Source organism: Rutilus rutilus (assembly GCF_951802725.1).
Source record: "Rutilus rutilus genome assembly, chromosome: 13".
Taxonomy (NCBI): Eukaryota; Metazoa; Chordata; class Actinopteri; order Cypriniformes; family Leuciscidae; genus Rutilus; species Rutilus rutilus.
In genome coordinates, this window is record NC_140218.1 from 26,460,304 (window position 1) to 26,482,266 (window position 21,963).

Consider the following 21,963-nt stretch of genomic DNA (forward strand, 5'->3'; position numbering starts at 1 on the left):
TGTTACACCAATATTATATTTCAATCTGGATATTACTCATAATATAGAACATCATCTTAAGTTTTGTGGCCATTTTTCCCTAACAAAATAAACAATTATTATCAAGCTCTTGTTCTTCTGAATGCAAGGCTGACTCTAGACTGAATATTAGAGTATCTATGAAATAAGATACTTATAAAGTATACGTCACACAGCAATCTGTCACAAAATGTTCTCTCCATCTTTCTCTAGCGTCTTTGTTTTGTACGGAGTCATGGAGGCAATTGTGGGTTGATGGACAGTGAGTTTAGCAAAACAACTGAAAATTACATTTCATTATGCTGATAATGTCAAACCTCCAAATGCCAGCAAAGGGGTGTAGTTATTGTTGCCAGGATTGTACACCTACACTACTGATGGCCTTCAGTGACAAACAAACCAACACAATATGTTTGCAAACCCTAAATCCAGAGAACAGAAAGAACTGTCCAAAACCTGACCTTTCTCACTTAACCCACACTTTCATTCCTATAATACATTCTTTTCAATCACTGAAGGCCACAACCGAACGCTTTTCCAGAGTGCAAACGGATCTGCTTGTGCGCGAGGTAAAAGTGCGCTTGCAGACCATCTACGGGACAAGCCGGTTTCCACCATATCTTTATGTACACAATAATAATATTTTACATTGTAATTCTTTTATTTTAAATATTTGGCATGTTTGTGTGCTGCTGTGCGTCCCTGTGTGTTTAATAAGCAGAGTGTACGCGCGTTGTGGACTCGCCTATAGGCGCACATTAGTAACGCGCTCTTTAAATAACAAAAAAAAAATTGCGACCAGGTTTCAGTTGGTCAATGGCGCAGTCTATTTCTGTTGCCTCAAAATAGCAACGTGCTACCAATGCACACAAATGGGAGCAAATGCATTTGCTATTTAAACAACGTGGCGCAGGACATGAAAAAGATAACTGCGTCGGACTGAAACGAGCAAAAAACACCTGCATTGCACCGGGTGTAAGATAGGGCCCAAGAACAGTGATAAAAAGCTCATTTCGGTTACTCACAGGCGAAGAACTTCCATGGCTGGTATGTTTTCCCAAAGTCAATGGAGCGCTCCAGAACCCACAGGTCCGGCCGGGGCGAGTTGGCAAACTTGATGAGCACGTATGCAACATGGAAAAGCTGTGAAGAATGAAAAGAATTCAATATAAGTTCACAATATGAATATTGTCTTATTTGCATAAACTCTATAATTTATATCTGCATTACTGAATATCAGCCATCAGCCAAGATGGCTGATGGCTGATATTCAGTAATGCAGATATAAATCTATCAGTATCAGCAATGGCCAAAAATCAAACAAATTGGTGACAATAAACTTAGACACAATGAACCGACCCTAACACTGTACAATACTTTAGTTTAACCTTGGTTATACATGCATCCAATGTAGCTGAAGACGGAAGCTGTACTTTAATGTCTTTCTATACTTTAATCAAGGCGATGACATCACCACCTTAAACTTCCTTTTCACATAAAGTCATCACATATCAATATAAATCCTGTCTCTTTCTTTTATATGACTGACAGATTGATAAAGTCTTTGAGGTTCACAGATGTTCTCCCACAGTGACTTAATCAAAGACATGGACATAATTGGACTGTTTTCCCTGAACTCACTTCATTAGCATGACTCAATCAACATACAGTGTTTCTGCCCCAGAGAGAAAGAAAGGAGGAAGGAATGACATCATGACTTTTAAATGATGTCATGCTAAGTTAATGTGGAGATTAATACTGTTTGTAAGTATATACAAATACTACATTTGTAAGTATAATCAATTTGGCATTTGGCATTTCAACTCCATTTTTAAAAATACAGCCTAGTTTAATATTGAATAACATAAAAAAATTAGTTAAAGAATAATATATATTTTATAGTTATATAATATACTGTATATAATTATATAATATTAAAAAAAAATTTTTTTACATAGGCCTACAGATCTGGGCATTTAGTCACAGTCTGTAAAATATTTTCCTGTTTAATGGTTATGTCACATAACGACAAAATTATTTTGTGCTTACATTTCGACTTCGACACACTGATTTACATTTGTCAGATTACTGGTGTTTAAAAAAAAAAAAAAATCAGTAATATAACAATACTAAAACTAAAAATCATGTCAAATCAAGTATTTAAAAATACATTTTAATTCAGGAATGATAAAAGAGGTGTAATTTCTGAGTGCATTACCAGATACATAATAGATTTATACTTTAACTTTATCATTCTTGCCTAAAGAACATGGAATCATGGAAAATCATGGATCATGGAATTAAGATAAAATATTTCTTTCAAATTTGTTTACAGGGAGATAACATTTCTGATGAAAGCCAAAACTCAGCTGATCAGCTCTAATCTCCTTGGCCCATTTTAGTCTTATGTGATAACCACCTGACATTCATTTGTGTTCTTTATGCTATCTCTACCACTCTCAAAACACCATGGCACAATCTCATGGCAACAGCTGTTCTGTATAAGTTTAATAAATATTAAACAATAACAATAATTCATAATGAGGCATCCTATTATAAATATCAGACATTCTTCATTTAATCTTACTGGAAAACATTCTTCATTTAATCTTACTGGAAAAGTGTCTTCCTTAGGAAAGCCAAAGGCTTAATGCTTAAACATCCATCTACTTCCTCTCTAAGCCCCTCAGCTCTGACAACACAGTATCCCCTTCAACACACACACACACACACACACACACACACACACACACACACACACACACACACACACACACACACACACACAAAACCATCCCCCACCATCTATACTAACTTCAATAACCCCTCAATGCAATGCAACGCAACCCAAAAGCCCCACTGCTACAAAGAAGCACTTCAGCCACATCAGGAGCTTTTGTCAACGCAAGCCTCCTCACAGATACACAGAACAAAAACACATCTGTGGAAATATCTGACGGGACTAGCGAGGTGGAAAGGTGGGCTCTTTGAAATGGGGATCAGATGCTCTTTCTTCCATCTGCCAGACGGCCCGCTGGTCACGGGTGTGAATGAACCTGAACTTCAGACTGTGTGTGTGTGTGTGTGTGTGTGTGTGTGTGTGTGTGTGTGTGTGTGTGTGTGTGTGTGTGTGTGTGTGTGTGTGTGTGTGTGTGTGTGTGTGTGTGTGTGTGTGTGTATGTGTGTGTGTGTGTGTGTGTGTGTGTGTGTGTGTGTGTGTGTGTGAGAGTCTGCATTTGACATTTACTAGGACCATGATGAGAGATGCAACATGCTTCTGTCAAGAGGCAGGAAGTTTTATATGAGCATGAGATCATATCTAAGCATATGGACCCATCCCAACATCTTATGGGCTGTAATGCCTTTAGGGTTAACTAAACAGCTTTAAACCATCAAAATCCTGTCTTTGAGGTCACCAAATTTCAAATGATATACATTTTTTATTAAAAAGCAACAAAAACTGGAGAGATCATTAAAATGTAGGAAAAATGCAGATTTAGATGTACATTTTTATTCTTTCTGATGAAAAAATAGTGGTTGCCACAGCAAAAAAAAAAAAAAAAAAACTAACTGGCTTGAAGCTATGGTGCTCTGAGTGGTTGTAAGTGCTTGCTACTTGGTGTGTCTTCTGGATGGTTTGGGGTTGCTAGGGTGTTGTGAGTAGTTTCTAGGTGGCTACTTAATGGGAAAAGCTCTTTATTTGCTTGGGTTGGGCTTTGTTTGCTGCGGCGTGAGGTAAGTGTGTATGAAATGTATAATAAATGTCTAGTTGTGTCCAGATTCCTTGTGTTTAATGATTGCACAAATTCCTCTTTGTGTTGCCACAGTGATAAGTGTTGAAACACACAGGTTTGGGGACTGTGAATCCTTGGCCAATCATTAAGCACCTGAGAAACCGCCAACACCTTCGTCAACAGGGAAAAAGGACATGGAAATGTAACGTTGTTAAACAAAAGATAAAACTAAACTTGGGTTGATATTTCCAAAGGGCTGTTACCGGAGTTGTTTCATTCTGGAATAAGTTGTCATGTGTTATGTGGGGCATATTGAGTAACATTATTTAAACTCTTTTTGACTGTACAGAAGCCTGTTGCAGGTATAAGTGAACAGCATCGGTGATGGTGAGGTGATCTGTGCATGTCTGAACATGCTTCAAAGTGAATGTATGTATGTATAAAGTATGTTCATTCCATTCCCCTCACCCTCATCTAGTATATGCTTTTCCCTACCTACACCTACATATTTTTTCAGTAACACTTTACTTAGTCTTTATGTATAATGCATTATAAGGCTATTCATAATATTATAATAATTATAATGTACTTATAATATAATAATAATTATTATATCATTATTATAATTTATGTAATTACATCTAGTTACACTGTTGATCCTTCCCTTGCCGCTTAACTCACCCTTAAATCTACCTATACCACCAAACCTGTCCCTAACCTTACCCGTATCCCACCTCGATAGCAGCAAAAGTGCTTTGCAATACAACATGAACGCAATACATACAATGTACTTATTTTTTAAGTGACTACATAGTAGTTAAAGACACCTAATATAAAGTGTGACCCAATAAATCATCAGTTTACAGTTAATAGAGAAACTATTTAATTTTAAAACTTTATGTTGGACTATATATGTTTTTTGTGCAAGAAACTCACACTTGGTGTGAATGAGCCTAACAGAGTACTATAGTAATGAACACTGGGTTGCGCACCCACTCAATCCTTATAAGCTTCACTTGTTCCCTCTCTCCCTCCTCCTATCCTCTCCTTCCTTCCATCACATTTGTTATCTTTATACCACATCCTGTCATGATGCAAGCGGCTGTCTGTGTAAAGACACCGGTGCTGCTCTGCAGGAATGGATTGTATCACAACCTCAGTCGGTCCGACTTCGGAGCGCCAAACAGGCTTGAGAATAATGGCATGCTTATGAGGAGAGCAGGAGGAGGAGGGATTACCATGGCGACGGGGGATGCCGTAACAGCTGCACGCGTCCCTTCACACCTGGAGTCCCGGCACATGTCATAAATCCTGTTACATCGTTAACTGGTATGTACATGGTTTAGTAAAATGAAACTATGATGGGTCACTCCAGAGTTCAAAGATCAAACACAGCTGTTGCCCCCTAGAGACAGAATCTGATCAGGGCAAACGGATCCCACCCTTACAGTCCATTCCAGACATGCCTGTGAGAGCTGTGTTTACTGCCATCAATTCACAGCTACAGAGTCACAAGAAACAGCACAGACAATCTATCACCTCTCAAAGCATATACACACACTACAACACCGGTACATGTAACCTCAGGACATGAGTCACTGGATACTAATCTCTCTTTCCAAACACAAAAAATGAACCACAAGAGCATTTCTTGTTGCCAAGGTATTCTGAGTTGTTGCTAGGGCGAGTTGCTTACTGGCTCAAGTCAAAAGAACCCACTCTCAAGTTACTATAATATTCCAATCTTTAGATACAGCCATCTATGGGATATTTTTCCTATGGGGGGTTTGCTTAGACCAGGGTTTCTCAAACTCGGTCCTGGAGGGCCACTGTCCTGCACAGTTTAGCTCCAACCCTGATCAAACACACCTAACTGTGAGTTTCTAGTGATCCTGAAGACATTGATTAGCTTGCTCAGGTGTGTTTGATCAGGGTTGGAGCTAAACTGTGCAGGACAGTGGCCCTCCAGGACCGAGTTTGAGAAACCCTGGCTTAGACCAACACAGGCAAGAAATTGCAAATCTGATCACTTTCTTCAAATTCCTAACCTCAAGTATGAGCAATTGTAATGGAGATACTCAGCAAACACCACGTATTATGCACAGGAAAAACATCTTTAAGAAAGAACATATATCTGTCTATGGAAGACCCCAACAAAACAAGTAAAGACTTGAAGTCAAGAAGCACGTGGGTACAGATAAGGTATTTTAAAACACATTTTTGGCTCCTCAAGGCAATGATGCCAGTTAGAGAAGACAAAAAACTAAGTTAGGATAAGAGACTGAAAGGACAAGTAATGCAGAGCAGATAGAGGCAATAGAGAAAGAATAAAGTACGCTAAATATGTGTCCAAGCCATGTAATTGAAGATGCAGTGCATAAATGTGTGTCCTGACACACTTTTCTGTTGAACACTCTTATTTATAGCTGAAATCTGGCAACTGTTAGCATCTGGGCAAGTGTGAACATGAGAAGACACTGGTAATCTTCACTCAAAGTCCCACACTACGACAAAACATACAGCACTGAAGAAAAGGCCTGCATAGCTTTCCGCCACGCTGATGGGGAACTCTGCAGACAGCCTGAAAAAAGGACAAGAGGACAGTGTTTGCCCTGAATGTTTTATAACTGCAGCTCAAGGAGCTTAAAGGTATAGTTAAACCAGCATTTTTAATTATGTCGTTTTTATACGAACCCTTATGTCGTTAAAACTCGAAAGTCCCTCGAAGTCCCTCAGGGGGGGTCACAAGAAAAAAACTAAAGAAAGGTAATCCTATAAAATGTGCCATAAAAATATATCTGAACTGAACTGAAAATGTTTCTCTTATATTCTAATATTGGGCATACATCGTTAACTTGATACGAATAAAAAAAAAATCCACATAATATTCCAATATTATATTTTTGACTAAAAAGCATGTTGGAAACAACATGTGTTCATAATATCACATTTACTACTGCACACAGTATACACTATCTTTCAAAAGTTTGGGCCAAGTGGATTTTTTTTTTTAAAGAAATAAATACTGTTATTCACCAAGAACACTTTTTAAATTGATTTTAAAAAAAAGTAAAGACTTGCAAAACATTTCTATTTCAAATACATGCTGTAGTGTAAATGGCTCTTTATACATGGAAAATATATAGCCACTTTTATATTTTAAGAGGACTGTGCCATTTAAAAGTTAAAGCCTGCGTTAAGCCATGAGCATCTACACGTACCCGTGACTGAATTGACCGTAAGCACACTTAGTCAAATGTAACAGTCTGCTCCTAAATACTACATTTAAACTGTTAAACCACATGCTATAAAAGTGTCCAGAGGTGCAAACACCCCATAAAAAATGTCAACATTCACAAACAGGTGTGCTTCACCGACCCAGTGCGGGAATGTTCAGAAAGCACAACGCCACTTAAAGGCATCTATGCTGCCATAAGCCCTCGCAGACAAGAGAGCTCTTGGGCTCATGTGGGCTAACCTCATTCCTGTGGACTTTAGTAATGTATGGAGAAAGACACGCTGTTCATCAGTTCTCAGCTTCGAGACAGAGGGATGTCACCGATGACATGTATAATCACACTTCATTTCCTGGGAATGCTGGATGGGCAGCTAAGATATGAGTGTGTGTGTGTGTATTATCAGCCCTAAGGCATAAGAGAGAGGGGGTTAGATGAGTTTGAAGGGTGGTCATCTGTTCACACCTGCTCTGCATGCCTATCCCATCCTCCCCTCCTGCAAAAGCACTACTGTCAGTCTGGGATAATTTGTGAATTACAGGAATATACTGTATGTTTTCCTCTGAGGACAATGACTGGATTTAGGAATACTTGCTGTAGGGTGTGAGGTAGGGTGGAAGTGGTGGGATTTGTGAATTCCAAGCGTAATTAAATGTTACGTCTTAGCTCTCCTTGTGACTAAACCTGACTTTTCCATTTGTCTATTTAACTTATTTCTAAAAGCTTTTGCTCCATCCTACTTAGTTATTATCTTGCTTCCATCATCAGCATCATTATCCTGACCAGGCATTTTTAGAATTATAGTCCCTTTGGAATGACATGGGAAGATCAGAGGGAGTGGGCTATCTGTGCTTTTCTTTCCTAAACTGGGAGGTCAAGTGGCTAATTGTTGGTAGTTCAGTGTTTAACCTGCTGGTTCTGCTCTTGGCTGGTCCTGTGAGTCTCTGGGAAAAAATGGTGGGTGTTTTCTGTCTACCAGATGCTGTCCAGACTCTAATTAGATATCCCAGAGTATAGTCAGTGTCCTATCTGTGTTTCTCCCATCTGCTCTAGAACACACACACACACACACACACACACACACACACACACACACACACACACACACACACACACACACACACACACACACACACACACACACACACACACACACACACACACACACACACACACACACACACACACACACACACACACACACACACACACACACAGGACTCAAGGGGAGTTCCCATGGCTCTCCAGAATAAATGAAACAAAGTGAAAACTTTTAGGTTTTAAGCCATGTGTGGCTTTTCACTTACAGTAGGTTTAGTATTTGAAGATCACAAAGGAAAAATGGAGATGGAATGTGTTTTTCAGAAGGATCAGTGTTTTTGAACAAATCAGTACACTGTAAAAAATGTCTAACCTCCCCAACTCAATATTTTCTAGTGACTGGTCACATCCAAATTTTTCAATTGGCCCAAGTGAAATTCTGTCAAGTTAATTTGATAATTTACAGAATTTCACTTGGGCCAACTGAAAAATTTAGATGTGACCAGTCACTAGAAAATGTTGAGTTGGGGAGGTTAGACATTTTTTACAGTGTAGAATGATTGATTCAATGATTCAATGATTCACTCAAAGACCGTCACTTGATTCGTTCCAGAATTAATCTGTGTTTTTGAACAAATCAGTTGAATGAATTATTCAATGACTCACTCAAATAAGTCGCATGTCTCATTCCAGAATGAATCAGTGTTTTTTTAACAAATCAGTTGAATTATTATTTTAATGACTCACTCAGAAAGACCATCACTTGTTTAATTCCAGAATGAATCAGTGTTTTTGAACAAATCAGCAGAATTAATCATTCAATGACTCACTCATAAAGACAGACACATGCTGCCACATACTGGCGTATTGATGTAACCTGCAGAAAGAAAAAATCCTCTAATTCTACTAATACACAGACTGAAAGTCTTTCTGGAACGTGAAAACACGGACAGGCGATACAAACCCCAGCACCGTTGGGACTGTACATCAACGCTCTTACAATGACAATCAGCCAAACAAATCCAAGGACTGAAACATACCAAAACTGTTCAAAATGTAACTTGAAATGATCTTCTCTGCAATACACTAAGCAGTCAACTTCAAGCATATTGTCAATGTCTCCACGAAGAGCCTGTTATACTTAAGTGCAACCTAATTACACACAGAAATAGACCAAAAACGACAAGCTGAGATTGATGAATGTAACTGAAGTCTCCCTCTCCGCCCTGCTCAGTAAAGTGTTTAAATAAAAGTGAATGTATGGGCTCTGTGTATAGCCTTGATCAGGCATTAAGAGTCTTGAATCATTGGTGAACCCCCATCTCCTCTGCCATTGAAAAGTCCTGAAAGAGGAAGCAAGAAACAAGAGCCAGCGCCCTCCTGCCCAGCACAGTCGGAAATCCTTTTGTGCTCCGCTGGGAACTCGCTGAGAGGTTAGATGTGGTGAAGGCAGGTGCCCTCTCATTCAGCACCATGAATTACCACTAGCGCTACATTAGACATGGTTCACTCTCTCAACTGCGACCAGTTTTTACGCTGATAAGCTGTGTCCTCTGTTTAAAGATATAGTCCACGCAAGAATGAAATTTCTATCATAATTTTCTCACGCTCATGTTCAAAATTTGTACGACTTTCTTTCTTCTGTGGAACACAAAAGAAGATATTTTGCAGAATGTTAAGAACCAAACAACATCGGGGAGCACATACTTCCATGTATGGATGAAAAAAAAAAAACATTCCTCACACTATCTTGTGTTCATGAAGGTAAGTAAATGATAATAGGGTTTTCATTTTTGGGTGGACATCATTATGGGGGTATTACATTCTCATTTCAGAGTATTTCATATAGCTTTGATCTCTGAAGTTTTTTTTTTATTTACAAAGTATTACATTATTGCAACTGTTACATTTATATATGACTGTCATGGATCAGTATATCATAAGAGTGATTACTACATAAATATGTATTTATTATACATTAATGCCACTGGGACAGTCTGGTTTACAAACAAATCACTCTTATGAGTCTTTTTTTAATGAATTGTTTAAGACTCCTGGTTCCTGTTCCTGGTTTGAAAAATCCTTCACTGAATGAACTTACTGAATCAAGATATGACTCATTAACTGAACTGAAGGTTCAATGCATCATTAGTTCAATACGTATCAATTAAATACTTAGATACCAGCCTTTCTCCAGTAATGGTAGTACCGAATACCAGGTCAGTTCGGTACCGGCTGATAGACGCTGCTTTCAAGAGCTCCGGCGTGAATTTGTGCGCATGTTTTATTAAGAGCGTCAGAGGTTTCTATTTACAATGTGTTTTCAAAGTGTTGAGCATTATAGCCAATCACAGACATGCCTGTTGAGCACGTGAACGCAATTGCCAATCAGAGGTGAGTTATCGAAAGGAACATTTAAAAAAATGTGTGGTGACTAGTTACAGCATAACATCTAAAAAAAAAGTTTCTTTATTTGTGAAAAATGATTACAGACAGAACCAAGTACATCTGTTTATTTTAAATGTTTATTTTTCGAATTCAAATTATTATTAGTAAATTCTTGAATAATCCGACTACTGGTCTGATCTCCTTTTGCTTTGACTGTCTGGGTGCTCGGAAGTCTTTATGGCTTTTCACACCCCAGATTATCGCCGTTCTAAACCCTGCTTTTTACCCCGGGTAAAGGAACGTTTCACACATGTAATTTAGAAGCGGGGTTAGCACTGCATTTTACCCGGGCTTATGAAACCCTGCTCCAGGGTTTTGCCTGCTTTCGTGTTGTTAACCCCGCATTGTGGTGCCAACCGTGTACAGTGTGAAACAATGCATTAGAATGTTATGCCTAAATGCTTAACAACAATCAGCCAATAACATGCTTTGTATAGCCACAAAACCACAGTTTGTTTAAAAAGTATGCTATGTTTCAACGTTTGAGGGGAAAATTTTCAAATGTGACAACTGGAGGGAAGAAGTCCGAGAAGTCCATTCTAAACTTGATAGTGGTCGGCAGTATATAATATGAGGATGCACAATGCTAGAGCCTTTATGTAAACAGGTTATATGCTGAGTTTGTCCAACCAATGACACTGCAAATATGCAAATAAGGATGATAACCCAGGGATAAGGAATGTACAGTGTGATGCATTATGAATACCTAGGATTAATTATTAACCCCAGGTAGATTATGAGTGATGTGAAACATGACGCAAGATAACCCAGGATTTTGATTACCCAGGGTTTAGAATGACCCAGTGTTAACTAGTTAGAGTCTTTACATTTTTTCCCTCCCTGTCTCCACTCATCTTGGTTGCTCTAGATGGTCAAACAGAGGTCTCCACGAGTGACAGCAGAATAAAAGCCAGAGTGGTAAGTTCTCCTCCTTTTGCTTTGAGTGTCTGGGTGGTCAGAAGTCTTTTTCTTTTCCTTCCCAGTCTCGACTCATCTTGGCTGCCCGGGTCAGCAGATGCTCTGACCTCACTGTTGCCTCTGTGAGGTCCAGGCAGGTCCAGGCTGTTCATCATCTCTGGGTGTTTCTCCAAGTGATACTGGAGAAGAAAAGGTTGAGCGGAGTGAATCACTTGAAGAATCAGAATCAGAGCTGTGGTCTGATCTATTATTTTTCCATTCTCTGCTTTCTGACCTGCTAGGCGTCTTTCTTTTTCTTTTAACACCTTGTCTCATCTCAACCTGACTGCCTGAGCTTTGGTCAGCAGGTGTTCTGGATCCTCCGGATCTGATCTCAGATCTGTTGTTGACCAGGTGAGAAGGTCCAGGCTGTTCATCATCTGTGCTGTACGCATTCATTTGTGTTCCTCCAGATCTGATCTCAGATCTGTTGTTGACCAGGTGAGAAGATCCAGGCTGTTCATCATCGGTGCTGGACGCATTCATTTGTGTTCCTCCAGATCTGATCTCAGATCTGTTGTTGACCTGGTGAGATGGTCCAGGCTGTTCATCATCAGTGCTGGACTCACTCATAGATGTCTCAGCATGTTCTGCCGGTTGGCTATTAATATACATTGGAAAAAACGCAATTTCCAAGGACTCGCCTGATGCATTAAAAGTGATGGACCAGTAATCTGCATTCCAGGCCAGCATGGAGAGCAATGGGTTGCTTTTAGGACCATGTGTCAGGAAACACTGAACAAGTAAAGTGAGAGATCTTCGGACCAACCTAATATAAAAACCTGGGTTGAAAACAGTGAATCGATGTGGCATGTGTATTCCTACAACTTCTCTGGATATGCTCATCTATAATTGTAACGTTAATCACATATTGTGGCCACAAACCCAAAATAACTAACTCATTGAAATTGTCAAGCTGAATGACATCTTCAGCGATGTTGCCGTCAAAAGGCTCATCTGAACTGTACAGTTAAATTCTGAACTACAAACTGGTATTTGATCAGTAGTACCCAGGTAACACTGATAAGTTAGTGTGTGTGTCTGTGTCTGTGTCTGTGTGTCTGTCTGTCTGTGTGTGTGTGTGTGTGTGTGTGTGTGTGTGTGTGTGTGTGTGTGTGTGTGTGTGTGTGTGTGTGTGTGTCTGTGTGTGTGTGTGTGTGTGTGTGTCTGTGTGTGTGTGTGTGTGTGTGTGTGTGTGTGTGTGTGTGTGTGTGGCCACATAAGCAATGAAGCAATTTGTATTATTGTCTAATAAATGATAACATAATATATATAATTTAAAACTACTTCTGGATATTAAAAATATGCCCATCATAGAAAAGCATTAAGGTCATTGTATGTGTGAATAAAAATACTTTTGCGGCAAATATTCATGACCTAATGCTCCATGGAAGTCTATGTGTACATGTAAAATAAGAATACAAATCTTAAATAAATCTTAAATGTATCTTTTTCTTAAATTTTAACTTAAATAAAATGAATGTCTATTAATGCTATTTGTGTCTTGCTATTTGTTTTAATAATAAGCACAAGCTGTGACTGTGCCAGACGTTATTCCACGCAGAAAACATAATATGACTGAATGCCCAAATGCTAAGTATTGTAATATGTTTAACCAACATTATTACTTATCAAAAATTATAATTATCTCACCTAAATATTTGCTCACTCTATGGATTTGTGTTTTTACAATGGGTATTTTTTGCTTAATAGCTTAGACAGTAGACACAGCACAAGGATTTCGAATTTTACATTGAATTTACTAACAGCCAGTAAAATAAGAACAAATAAATTAAGAACAGTAGCACAAATAAATACAACAGAATAAAGATACAAATGAAAAATAGAAATAGAAAACATAGAAAAATTGCGTAATAGACTTCATCTAATAGACTTTTATAGAGACCACCGATCAAACTATATAAAGCTATTATCGGCTGATAACGATCAGCGCCCTTATTGAGCATCACACTGACAGCACTGACCCAAATGATATTTATGGAAAACTTTGATAAAGTCTGCTGTGAATGCATAGCCTGGTGAGAAATTAAACTCTTAGAATGGGGCAACGGTGACAGGAACAGTTTCATTAAAAGTATCAAAAATGGATACGTAGCTAAAAGCACTAAAGTGAAATTTTAGTGGAAACTAAAGTAAAAATACTCAAAATGCAGTGTTTGAGGAGTGATGGGATTTTACAAGCATGTACCCCCAAGTCAAATTCAGGAATAGTTGCCTCACGTCATCTGTATTTGGAGCCCTCCTCACTCATTGAACCTTTTATGGCCCTTCAAATGGAGGTCTTTTTAGGCTTGTTTATCTGCCCTGTTTATCTCAGATGGAGAGGAGGGATGTATTTATCACTCTTTTTGTCATTCCTCTCCTGGGTTCTCATGCTTGGGGGCAAAGTTTAGAAATCTCCCTAAAGGACACTTAGGAACCGTACATCAGAACCGTAGCACCACGTTTTAATGCATCTACTGCATACTGTGCATACATACAGAATATATTCCCTTCCACGGGCCATGGCAGGCTAGAATCCACTTTTAAAGTGCATCCTTTTCTATTTTCCTGAATGCCCTTCTCTGTGTCTTGATTAAAAGTGGGGCCTAGAGGAGGGGAAAGGCCAGTGAAAACAGCCCGCTTCAGGGCAAAGGGAGGGGGAAAGGTATTTATATCCCTCTATTAACCAAAGTGACCCCCTCTCCGCAACAAACACACTTCCCCTCCCCTCTCAGGCCCAACCCAACCAATGAGCCACTGAATGGATGAAAGACTCCAACAACAGCTCTTGTTGACCCGGCAAAAACAAACATTTACTATCTCATTAACAAGGCCTCACATTCACTCCCTTCCCGTCTTTTTAGTAGCAAGTACTTTAAACTCCCAAAAAAAACACTATCATCTATCAGTGTGGAGAGGGAGATTTAAAGAACAAAAGGGAAAGAATGAGAGAGAGATGAAAGGGAAAGATTGCTCACGAGGAACTAAGCATTTAGCGCATTCAGGCGAGTACGGAATAATTCTATTTCTATGTAAGGAATCACTGTGTACTTGTTACTGCCATCAGCGATGGGTAAATCTGCAAGTTCGGCTGCGTGTGAATTCGCATCTATTCATCAGAGCACGTTAGAGGAAAGAATATGAGACATCGGGGCCTAAACCACAGTCTGAACTTTACACCAATGTGCCCAAAATGTAGAAAGAAACTTTTGTGTGTGGACCGATCACATTAGCATTAGACTATTAATAGTCTGACTTCATAATGTCAGTTCATTCAAATGACTAAGAGCTGCTGAGAAATGAAATATGGAAAATTCGGATAAAATTCCGATCAAGTGCAATGCTAGTAAATATCACTATATAAAGTCTAAAAGGGAAAGAGTTTTGTTTACGCCCCTGGTTATCCAGTTTTAACAAAAAACAAAACAATTCTACTTATTCTATCTTATTCTACTGGAAAACCATGGCAGGTGGATTTACATAGTTAGTTGAAGTTGAAACAAACCAAGAAATATAACTAAAGATATCGATAACAATATAACTATAACAAGTCGGGTGGATTCTGCTCGGCTGTCTTCATTTTTATCATTCATCAGCTGGAAAAAAAAAATCGTTATGAAATTGATTCCAGCAATAACATTCCTCTGTGTCGTTATCATTGTAGTTTTGGTTTAGACAATTCTCATAAAACTAGAATTATTAAAACTTTATAGTTATTATTGTTATTGCCCTTGGTGTAAACAGGCCTTAAATGATGTTTAAAACAAGTTTAATATCTGCACTATATCTGCAACCCTGCTTGCTAAATCAATATCGGCACTGGCCATTAAAAAAACTACAGAAATTATTAAAAATAAAAAAATGTCAAAATGAATTTTCATATCAAAATGTCAAACTTTTCAACCAAAACATTTCACAATTTGAAGTGTGTTAGACTTCAAAATATGAAACAAATGTAGTTCAAAATAAAGACTAAATGTCTTTGTGGAAAATGTTCATATGTTAATATAATAAACTGCACCGGTGGTTATTCTGCTGGGACATCTGTGTGAGCCTGAGGGGAACTGACTTCATATCTCCACGATAAATAACCGTGAGATCATTTGATTAAAAATAATTGAAAAAGTGGCTCCGAAAATTTAAGTTAGTTTAGAGAAAAGCTCTAGCATAAGTTGTTTGCTGATGCCACTTTATATTTTCTATCTAATGAAATTAAAATTTAGACATATTTAAGTGTTTTAAGTGTTTAGTGGGTAAACCACTAAATCTTACCTTGCCAACATACCCTCACACACATCACTCGCCCTTTTTTACAGTATAAGGGTGAGCAGCCACCTACATATATACAGTACAATCATTTCATAAGCTGCTCCTAATGTGTGAACATGAGCTTGAACTGTGGTTCTAGGAAACCAAAATCCGAAGAAGCCCAGGCACATTTTAGATCTACATATTATTTCACCCTTGGTTGACCTTTCAGTTCCTTCACCCAATTTTGGTTTGTCACTGATAGTTAATCAGCAGACTGGTGAAGCAGCGATAGGTCTTAACACCTAATCTGTAGACATGTTGCCTGTGAAAGACAGCTATCTTGCATGCAGGGCTCAGATAAGAAAGGTCACACTGCAGGGTCGTGTACCTATCCATTGAAAGGCAGCAGGATCACCCTATTGTTTCAGCTCGTAGACTCAGCCGTGAGAGAGGCCTTGGAGACATGGAGGTGGGTTTCTTTCTCAAATGCATAACGCAACAGGTTTCGACAGGAATCGGGGGGGCGTTGCTGAACTCTGCCACCTTTCTGTTTAAAAAGCAATAAGACAGCCCCCACACACCATCTCAAATTCTCCCGCCTCATTTTGGGGGTCAATTGTTCATTTGGGTTTGAAATATTTTCTTGAAGGCTACCTTCTGGCCATAAGGTTGGGGAACATGAGGATCCCTGAGGTGGTGTGAATTGTTCTCATTCATTCCTATGTGACACGGCTCAAAAGCTTTTATGTCCAGCAGATCTACAAGCATGCTTTTGTTAAAGTTGATGACCAACAATTCGTAAAGAAGCATAGCATTCGTATTAGGCATAGCTGTAAAATTAACTTGTTGATTTAATATGATTAAATAATAAAAGATAATGAGACAAAAAATGATCAAAGTTAATCGTTTTTAAAATGAATTAGTCTTTTTTCTCTGCCAGAATCAAGTCCTTGAAGTATCTTCATTTGGGAATTTTTATAGTAAATATTGCAATATCACATCTAAAATGTATACCAATGCTTGCAATTTTTAAGATAAATGAAAACTCAACCATGAAATTAATAGAAAATTCAGCCAATCTTATCTTCAGTTTCACTATTTCTGACTATTTCACATTAACCTCAATTATTTATCAAAACCCTCTCCTTGAACTCAAAGTTTACTGCTTCATCACAATCTACTCCTTATCCTCATTTTTCTCCCTCAATGTCTCAAAACTGCTGCTGAAATGCTAATATTTGAGAGAGGAGTGGAGGAAACGGCCCTGTGACGTTCAGTAAAGGAGATAAGAGCAGCCTGTTTAAAACTGAAGTCAGGAAGCGAAGAGATGGGAGGGGGGGGGAGAAAAGTCAAATCAAAGCTGCTAGTTGCATGGTGCACGGTGAGATGAAGGCTGTGGACCATAGTGACCTAAACATCCACTGCGAGCCAAACCGGAACACATGACTGAAGAAAGTGAACTGAACTAAAGGAATGACCGGAACATGTCAATAAGAAACTCACAATGGTCAATTATCTTCAAAGCAGGAATGTATATGGAGTTTGTATCAGCTGATCCTTTCAGCAGGAAAGCTCCTCCAGATCTCTCAAAAATCTTTTCAAACAACATCCATCCCAAGAAGAGCAAAACCAGCAATTTGGGGGATTTTAAAGGAAGAATACTAAAGTTGATACTGGATAATTCGCGATCTCAGATGGAAATAAGCATACAATGTTGAAACACCAGAAAACAGGCAGTAAAACGGCATCTAAATTCTATAAGACTCTGCACACACACACACTTGTGCACATGCTTTCCCCCCAATGCAATGGAGATTAGGCCTAGAGAGGATATGTAAACAACAGTTAATCTGGAAGTGTCTAATCTGTTGATTTTGTTTATGTACTTTACAGAAAACCTTTATTCAGGAGAAATTAAAGGAGAACTCGGCAACTCTAGCGAACTCTAGTCACTTCTTCGCTGATTTTCCCTTTTGTTGTCGCATGTTTTCCCCGCGAGCTCCCCCTACAGCTGTGGGGGGGCGTATATTTCACAACACGGTCGTAAAAAACTCACTTGCGGCGGCCTCCTCCCCCTCTCTACCGCTGCTCATGTGCGTTTGTTTTGATCGGAGTAAGCCAACTGTATCGTGTGGAGCTATGTCTACCGAGGTGGGTAACTATGGGTAATACATCATACATGCGTTTGTGTTTATGTCGAATTGCCGTAAAGCAATTAGTGTTTCGCGCTCGTTCTTGTTCTCGCTTCTCACGAGACTTCCAATTTCTATCTTGCCGGGACGGTAGTCCCCAAGTTGCAAGGTTGGTTTTCCGCCTGGGAACGCTGGGGGGAGCGGGGAAAGTCACCAACATCACCAGAACAGGTTGTTTAACCATCCAAATGATTTCTAGACAGTTTTATTAAGTTAAAAAAAGTTACCAAGTTCTCCTTTAAGTGAAGACAGCCTCAAAATCAAACATGTCTGCCACACAGGGAGATGTGCAATGTTCTCCAGAATGTTCAGATGAACAGATAAACCTGTCAGCTAAGTGTTTATTTGTAAAGAAAACCTAACATTTTTTTTTTATATATATATATTTCATTTTTGTTATTTATTTTGTTTTTATTTGGGGCCAATGAAATCTGTCTTCACAACCATATGCACATTAACATATAACATATGGTTTATAGATTTACCCCTATTCAGTATTCAGCAACATAACAGAGTTCATTTACATACTGTATATATAAAGGATTTTGCTTAAAAGGTACAGTACCAAAAGCAGTCTTGCTGAATTCTGTGGTTCAGCAAAAGGGTTTACATCCAGGTCAAAATTATTTTTTTTTGCCACCAGAACCCTTTGCAAAAGTGGACTTTTAAGGGTGGGGGAGTATGTTGCAAAAGTGTAGAATATGGCCCCTTTAATAAATAATAGGAGGTGAGCAGGTCAGCAGTGTTCGGTGTCAGTGAAGATATATGCATCTGGGGTTTAAATGGGGCTTTTGCCAACAGGGATGCTGGGGAAAAGGGGCTGCAGAAAAGCAGCAGACAAAACCTCCGTCATGATCGATGGCTAAAGTCGGGGTAGAGGACTCTAAAGAATTTAGGCCAGGAGTTCAGATCCCTGCTGTTTCTGAATTACCCCATTAACAGCCATCTCAAGCAGGAATGATGGTTCACACTCATGCACGAGACACTCTCATGGATGTCCATTTATGTACAAGCCTGCTCATATTAAAGGGAAAGACAACTCAGTGCTCTGTCATGCAGGAAAGATTGGATCATATCAAAATTTCTCCATGGTTCCCTCCTAGTAATTAAGGATTGTGCAACTTTTTTTTAACAGGCCCATTTTCATGCTCGGTAAACACCATGAAAAAATGTGTGTGTGTGCAAGAAAGAGAGCTTGGGCTTCTGTTAGTGTGTGTATTACTGAACAGATATGTATTCCTCATTGTCAAGGAATGCCAACTGGCCCTGGTGCTTCAGATTTTTACTTGCCCTACAGTGGCCCACCAGTAAAAAAAAAATTATTTTCACTGTTTTTGACCCATGTAACTTTGTATTATAATAATTAAGATTGTTACGACAGCAACATTTTAGATACAGGGATATTTTACAATTCTCGATTCCAGTTTTGATACCACAGCAAAAATGACAAATCTAACTAATGTAAATTTCAGACATTACTAAAGACAAGCAAGCAGTCAGTCATAAAATAAGAACAAATAAACAAATAACAAGCAATAGCACAAATAAATTCAATAGAACTTTAAGATGTTCAGATAGGTCTAACAGTAGTATTCAGGTAAGAAGTACAGAAACTGAATTATCAAATTAATCCTTATTAAACGTACAAAAGTTATTCAGTCAAGTTTCTGATTAACATTAGGGACTCAGACAGCAACAGGTATATTAGGCTGCTGTCACTTTGGCCATACACACTGCAAATAAATTCGGTTGTCAATTTACCTTTTTAGTGTTTAATCCCGTTCTATACACATATAGTTCAGTAATTCAACCGAATTAACTCCCGAAAAATGCAGGTAGTGACAACCACATTTACAAAAATTCAGTGTGTACGGAACTGAACTGAACAACTAGTTGTTAATGACGTACGACGAGAAATATGGGAGATGACAGAGCTCGTATGTATCTCTCGTATGTATGTGCGGTTCAAGAAATCACAGGGAAAGCGGTATGAGCCTGACTCTTGTTGACAGATCTTGCAAGAAAATTAGTGAACAAGAACAAGCCAAAAAAAAAAAAAAAAGGAAATGCTTTATGCTGAAAATAAGTCATGACCTGCACCTGCTCAATTTAATAACTCCATAAACTTGATCGCTGTATGAGCCAAGCCAATTAATGGACATGGCAACACTGCGAGCGCACTCTGTGAATCAGCCTTTAAACAAAACAAGCCTCCGTCGACTGTGCTCTAGTAAAAATTGCTGAACACAGCAAGCCTTTTGTCACTGTAATATTACTCTGTTCAGAATAGCAGATACCAAACACGCGAGACACCAAAACCTTTCTATGGTTACCACCGTGTCAATCATCGCAGTTTTGGGAGTGAGTTGTGTTCTGTACACACTCGCTCCTGAAACTTTGCAGTGTGTATGTGACCTTTAAGACCTAATGCATGGATCTAATTTATTGACGCATCTAATTTTCATTAACGCCTTAAAATTGCTTGCGTGTTTATATTGGGGTGGGGTGGTGTGGCGCAATGGATAAGACACATGCCTTTGGTGTGAGAGACCTGGGTTCGAATCCACTGTGAGACACCAATGTGTCCCTGAGCAAGACACTTAACCCCTAGTTGCTCCAGAGGTGTGCGACCTCTGACATATATGGCAATCGTAAGTCGCTTTGGATAAAAGCGTCAGCTAAATGAATAAATGTAAATGTAAATGTAAATATTGGAAGACTCAAAAATGAATGCAGATGCTAAACTGTTTACGGAGCAAGATTATCTCAGAAGAGACATTTACTAAGTATATCAGCAATATAGATCAACAGGTCTGACAGATAAAAAGAGTGTCATCCTTTCCAATGGAAAAAGTGAGGGAAAAGCAAGCTGAGAACTGCACAATGGGAACTTTGTTTGCCAAGGTATGCAGGCCACACACACTGGGACGTCCCATACCTGAGACTATGGAAAACACATACATAAATTTTGACATGGTAGATCTTGTACCTGAGGCATAACAGTGAAAAAGTCATTGTATGTAAAAATATATATATATATAAAAAAAATCTTCATGTCATTTCTTTCTTCTTTGAACATTTACATTTACATCTATGCATCTCGCAGATGCTTTTATCCAAAGCGACACCCAAGAGAGGAACAAAAGCACAGAAGAAGATCCTTAAAGGAAACATCCTTTAATATATCTTCTTTTGTGTTATCCAAAAGAAAGTCAGTAATACAGTTTTAGGATGAGGGCGAGTTATTTTTTGGTGAACTGTTGCTTTAAGCTAGCTCCTGATCACATGATCTATACATAATGGCAGGAAAACTAATCTCATGTAAGGATACGGTGAGAAACTGACTGTTTTAAGATGATTAAGAGATCAATACATCCAGTTTGGCTGCCTTGACATTGGATAAACTCAGTCCTTTCTAAATGAAAGGAAACTGTAGTTTCTGTGCGGCTCTCATGACTGGCATCCTGCCCGTCTCTGCGCATGGCACACAATGGGGCACTTTAGTCCCCACTGAGTCCTACTCAACCCCACCCCACCAAAATACACTCAAACACACTCACACAGCGTATGGTGCAACTCTGGATTAGACTTTGTCTATTTTTAACTATTCATATGCAACAAAAGGGCCCCAGAAAAGGGCACAGGATTTCTGCTAAGGTTTGGAAGAAGAGTATTTTTAGGTATTTAAATGTTACTGAAAACTCGCAATATACTTCAGCGTGAAGTGCAAACTTGTACACGAGTAATGCATGTTTAAGAATTAGAGGGAGAAATAAGAAATAAACAACCGTGTATCTTTAACAGAGTGATAAAAGTCTCCCTGACAGGCTTAATTATTGTTTTGATGCAGTGTGGAGTATAATTTAGACCTGTTTCCGGATGGGACGGGATCCATCCATGATCTTCCTCAAAAGATTACAGGTTGATGACTGAATACTTCAGAAAAGAGCTTAAACGAGATGATTCATTACTTAAGCTTAGATAAGTGCATTAGTTTTTATTTCCCAAGCACTTATGTGCTATATTAGCAGCAAGACAGTTTTTCTTTGTCTCTAATGCTAAACTCTCAGTGATATTAAACTA

At 38.7% G+C, this 21,963-nt stretch overlaps 1 protein-coding gene across 2 annotated transcripts in view; it reads right to left on the reverse strand.

Annotated features, from left to right (window-relative positions):
* Window positions 1-21,963, reverse strand: part of lama5 (laminin, alpha 5) — a 76,379-nt gene that overhangs the window by 47,886 nt on the left and 6,530 nt on the right. For both annotated transcript variants that reach the window (XM_084427328.1, XM_084427327.1), the window contains exon 3: window positions 1,044-1,161. In XM_084427328.1, the coding sequence (XP_084283454.1) occupies window positions 1,044-1,161 (118 nt within the window). The remainder of the gene's footprint in view (window positions 1-1,043; window positions 1,162-21,963) is intronic.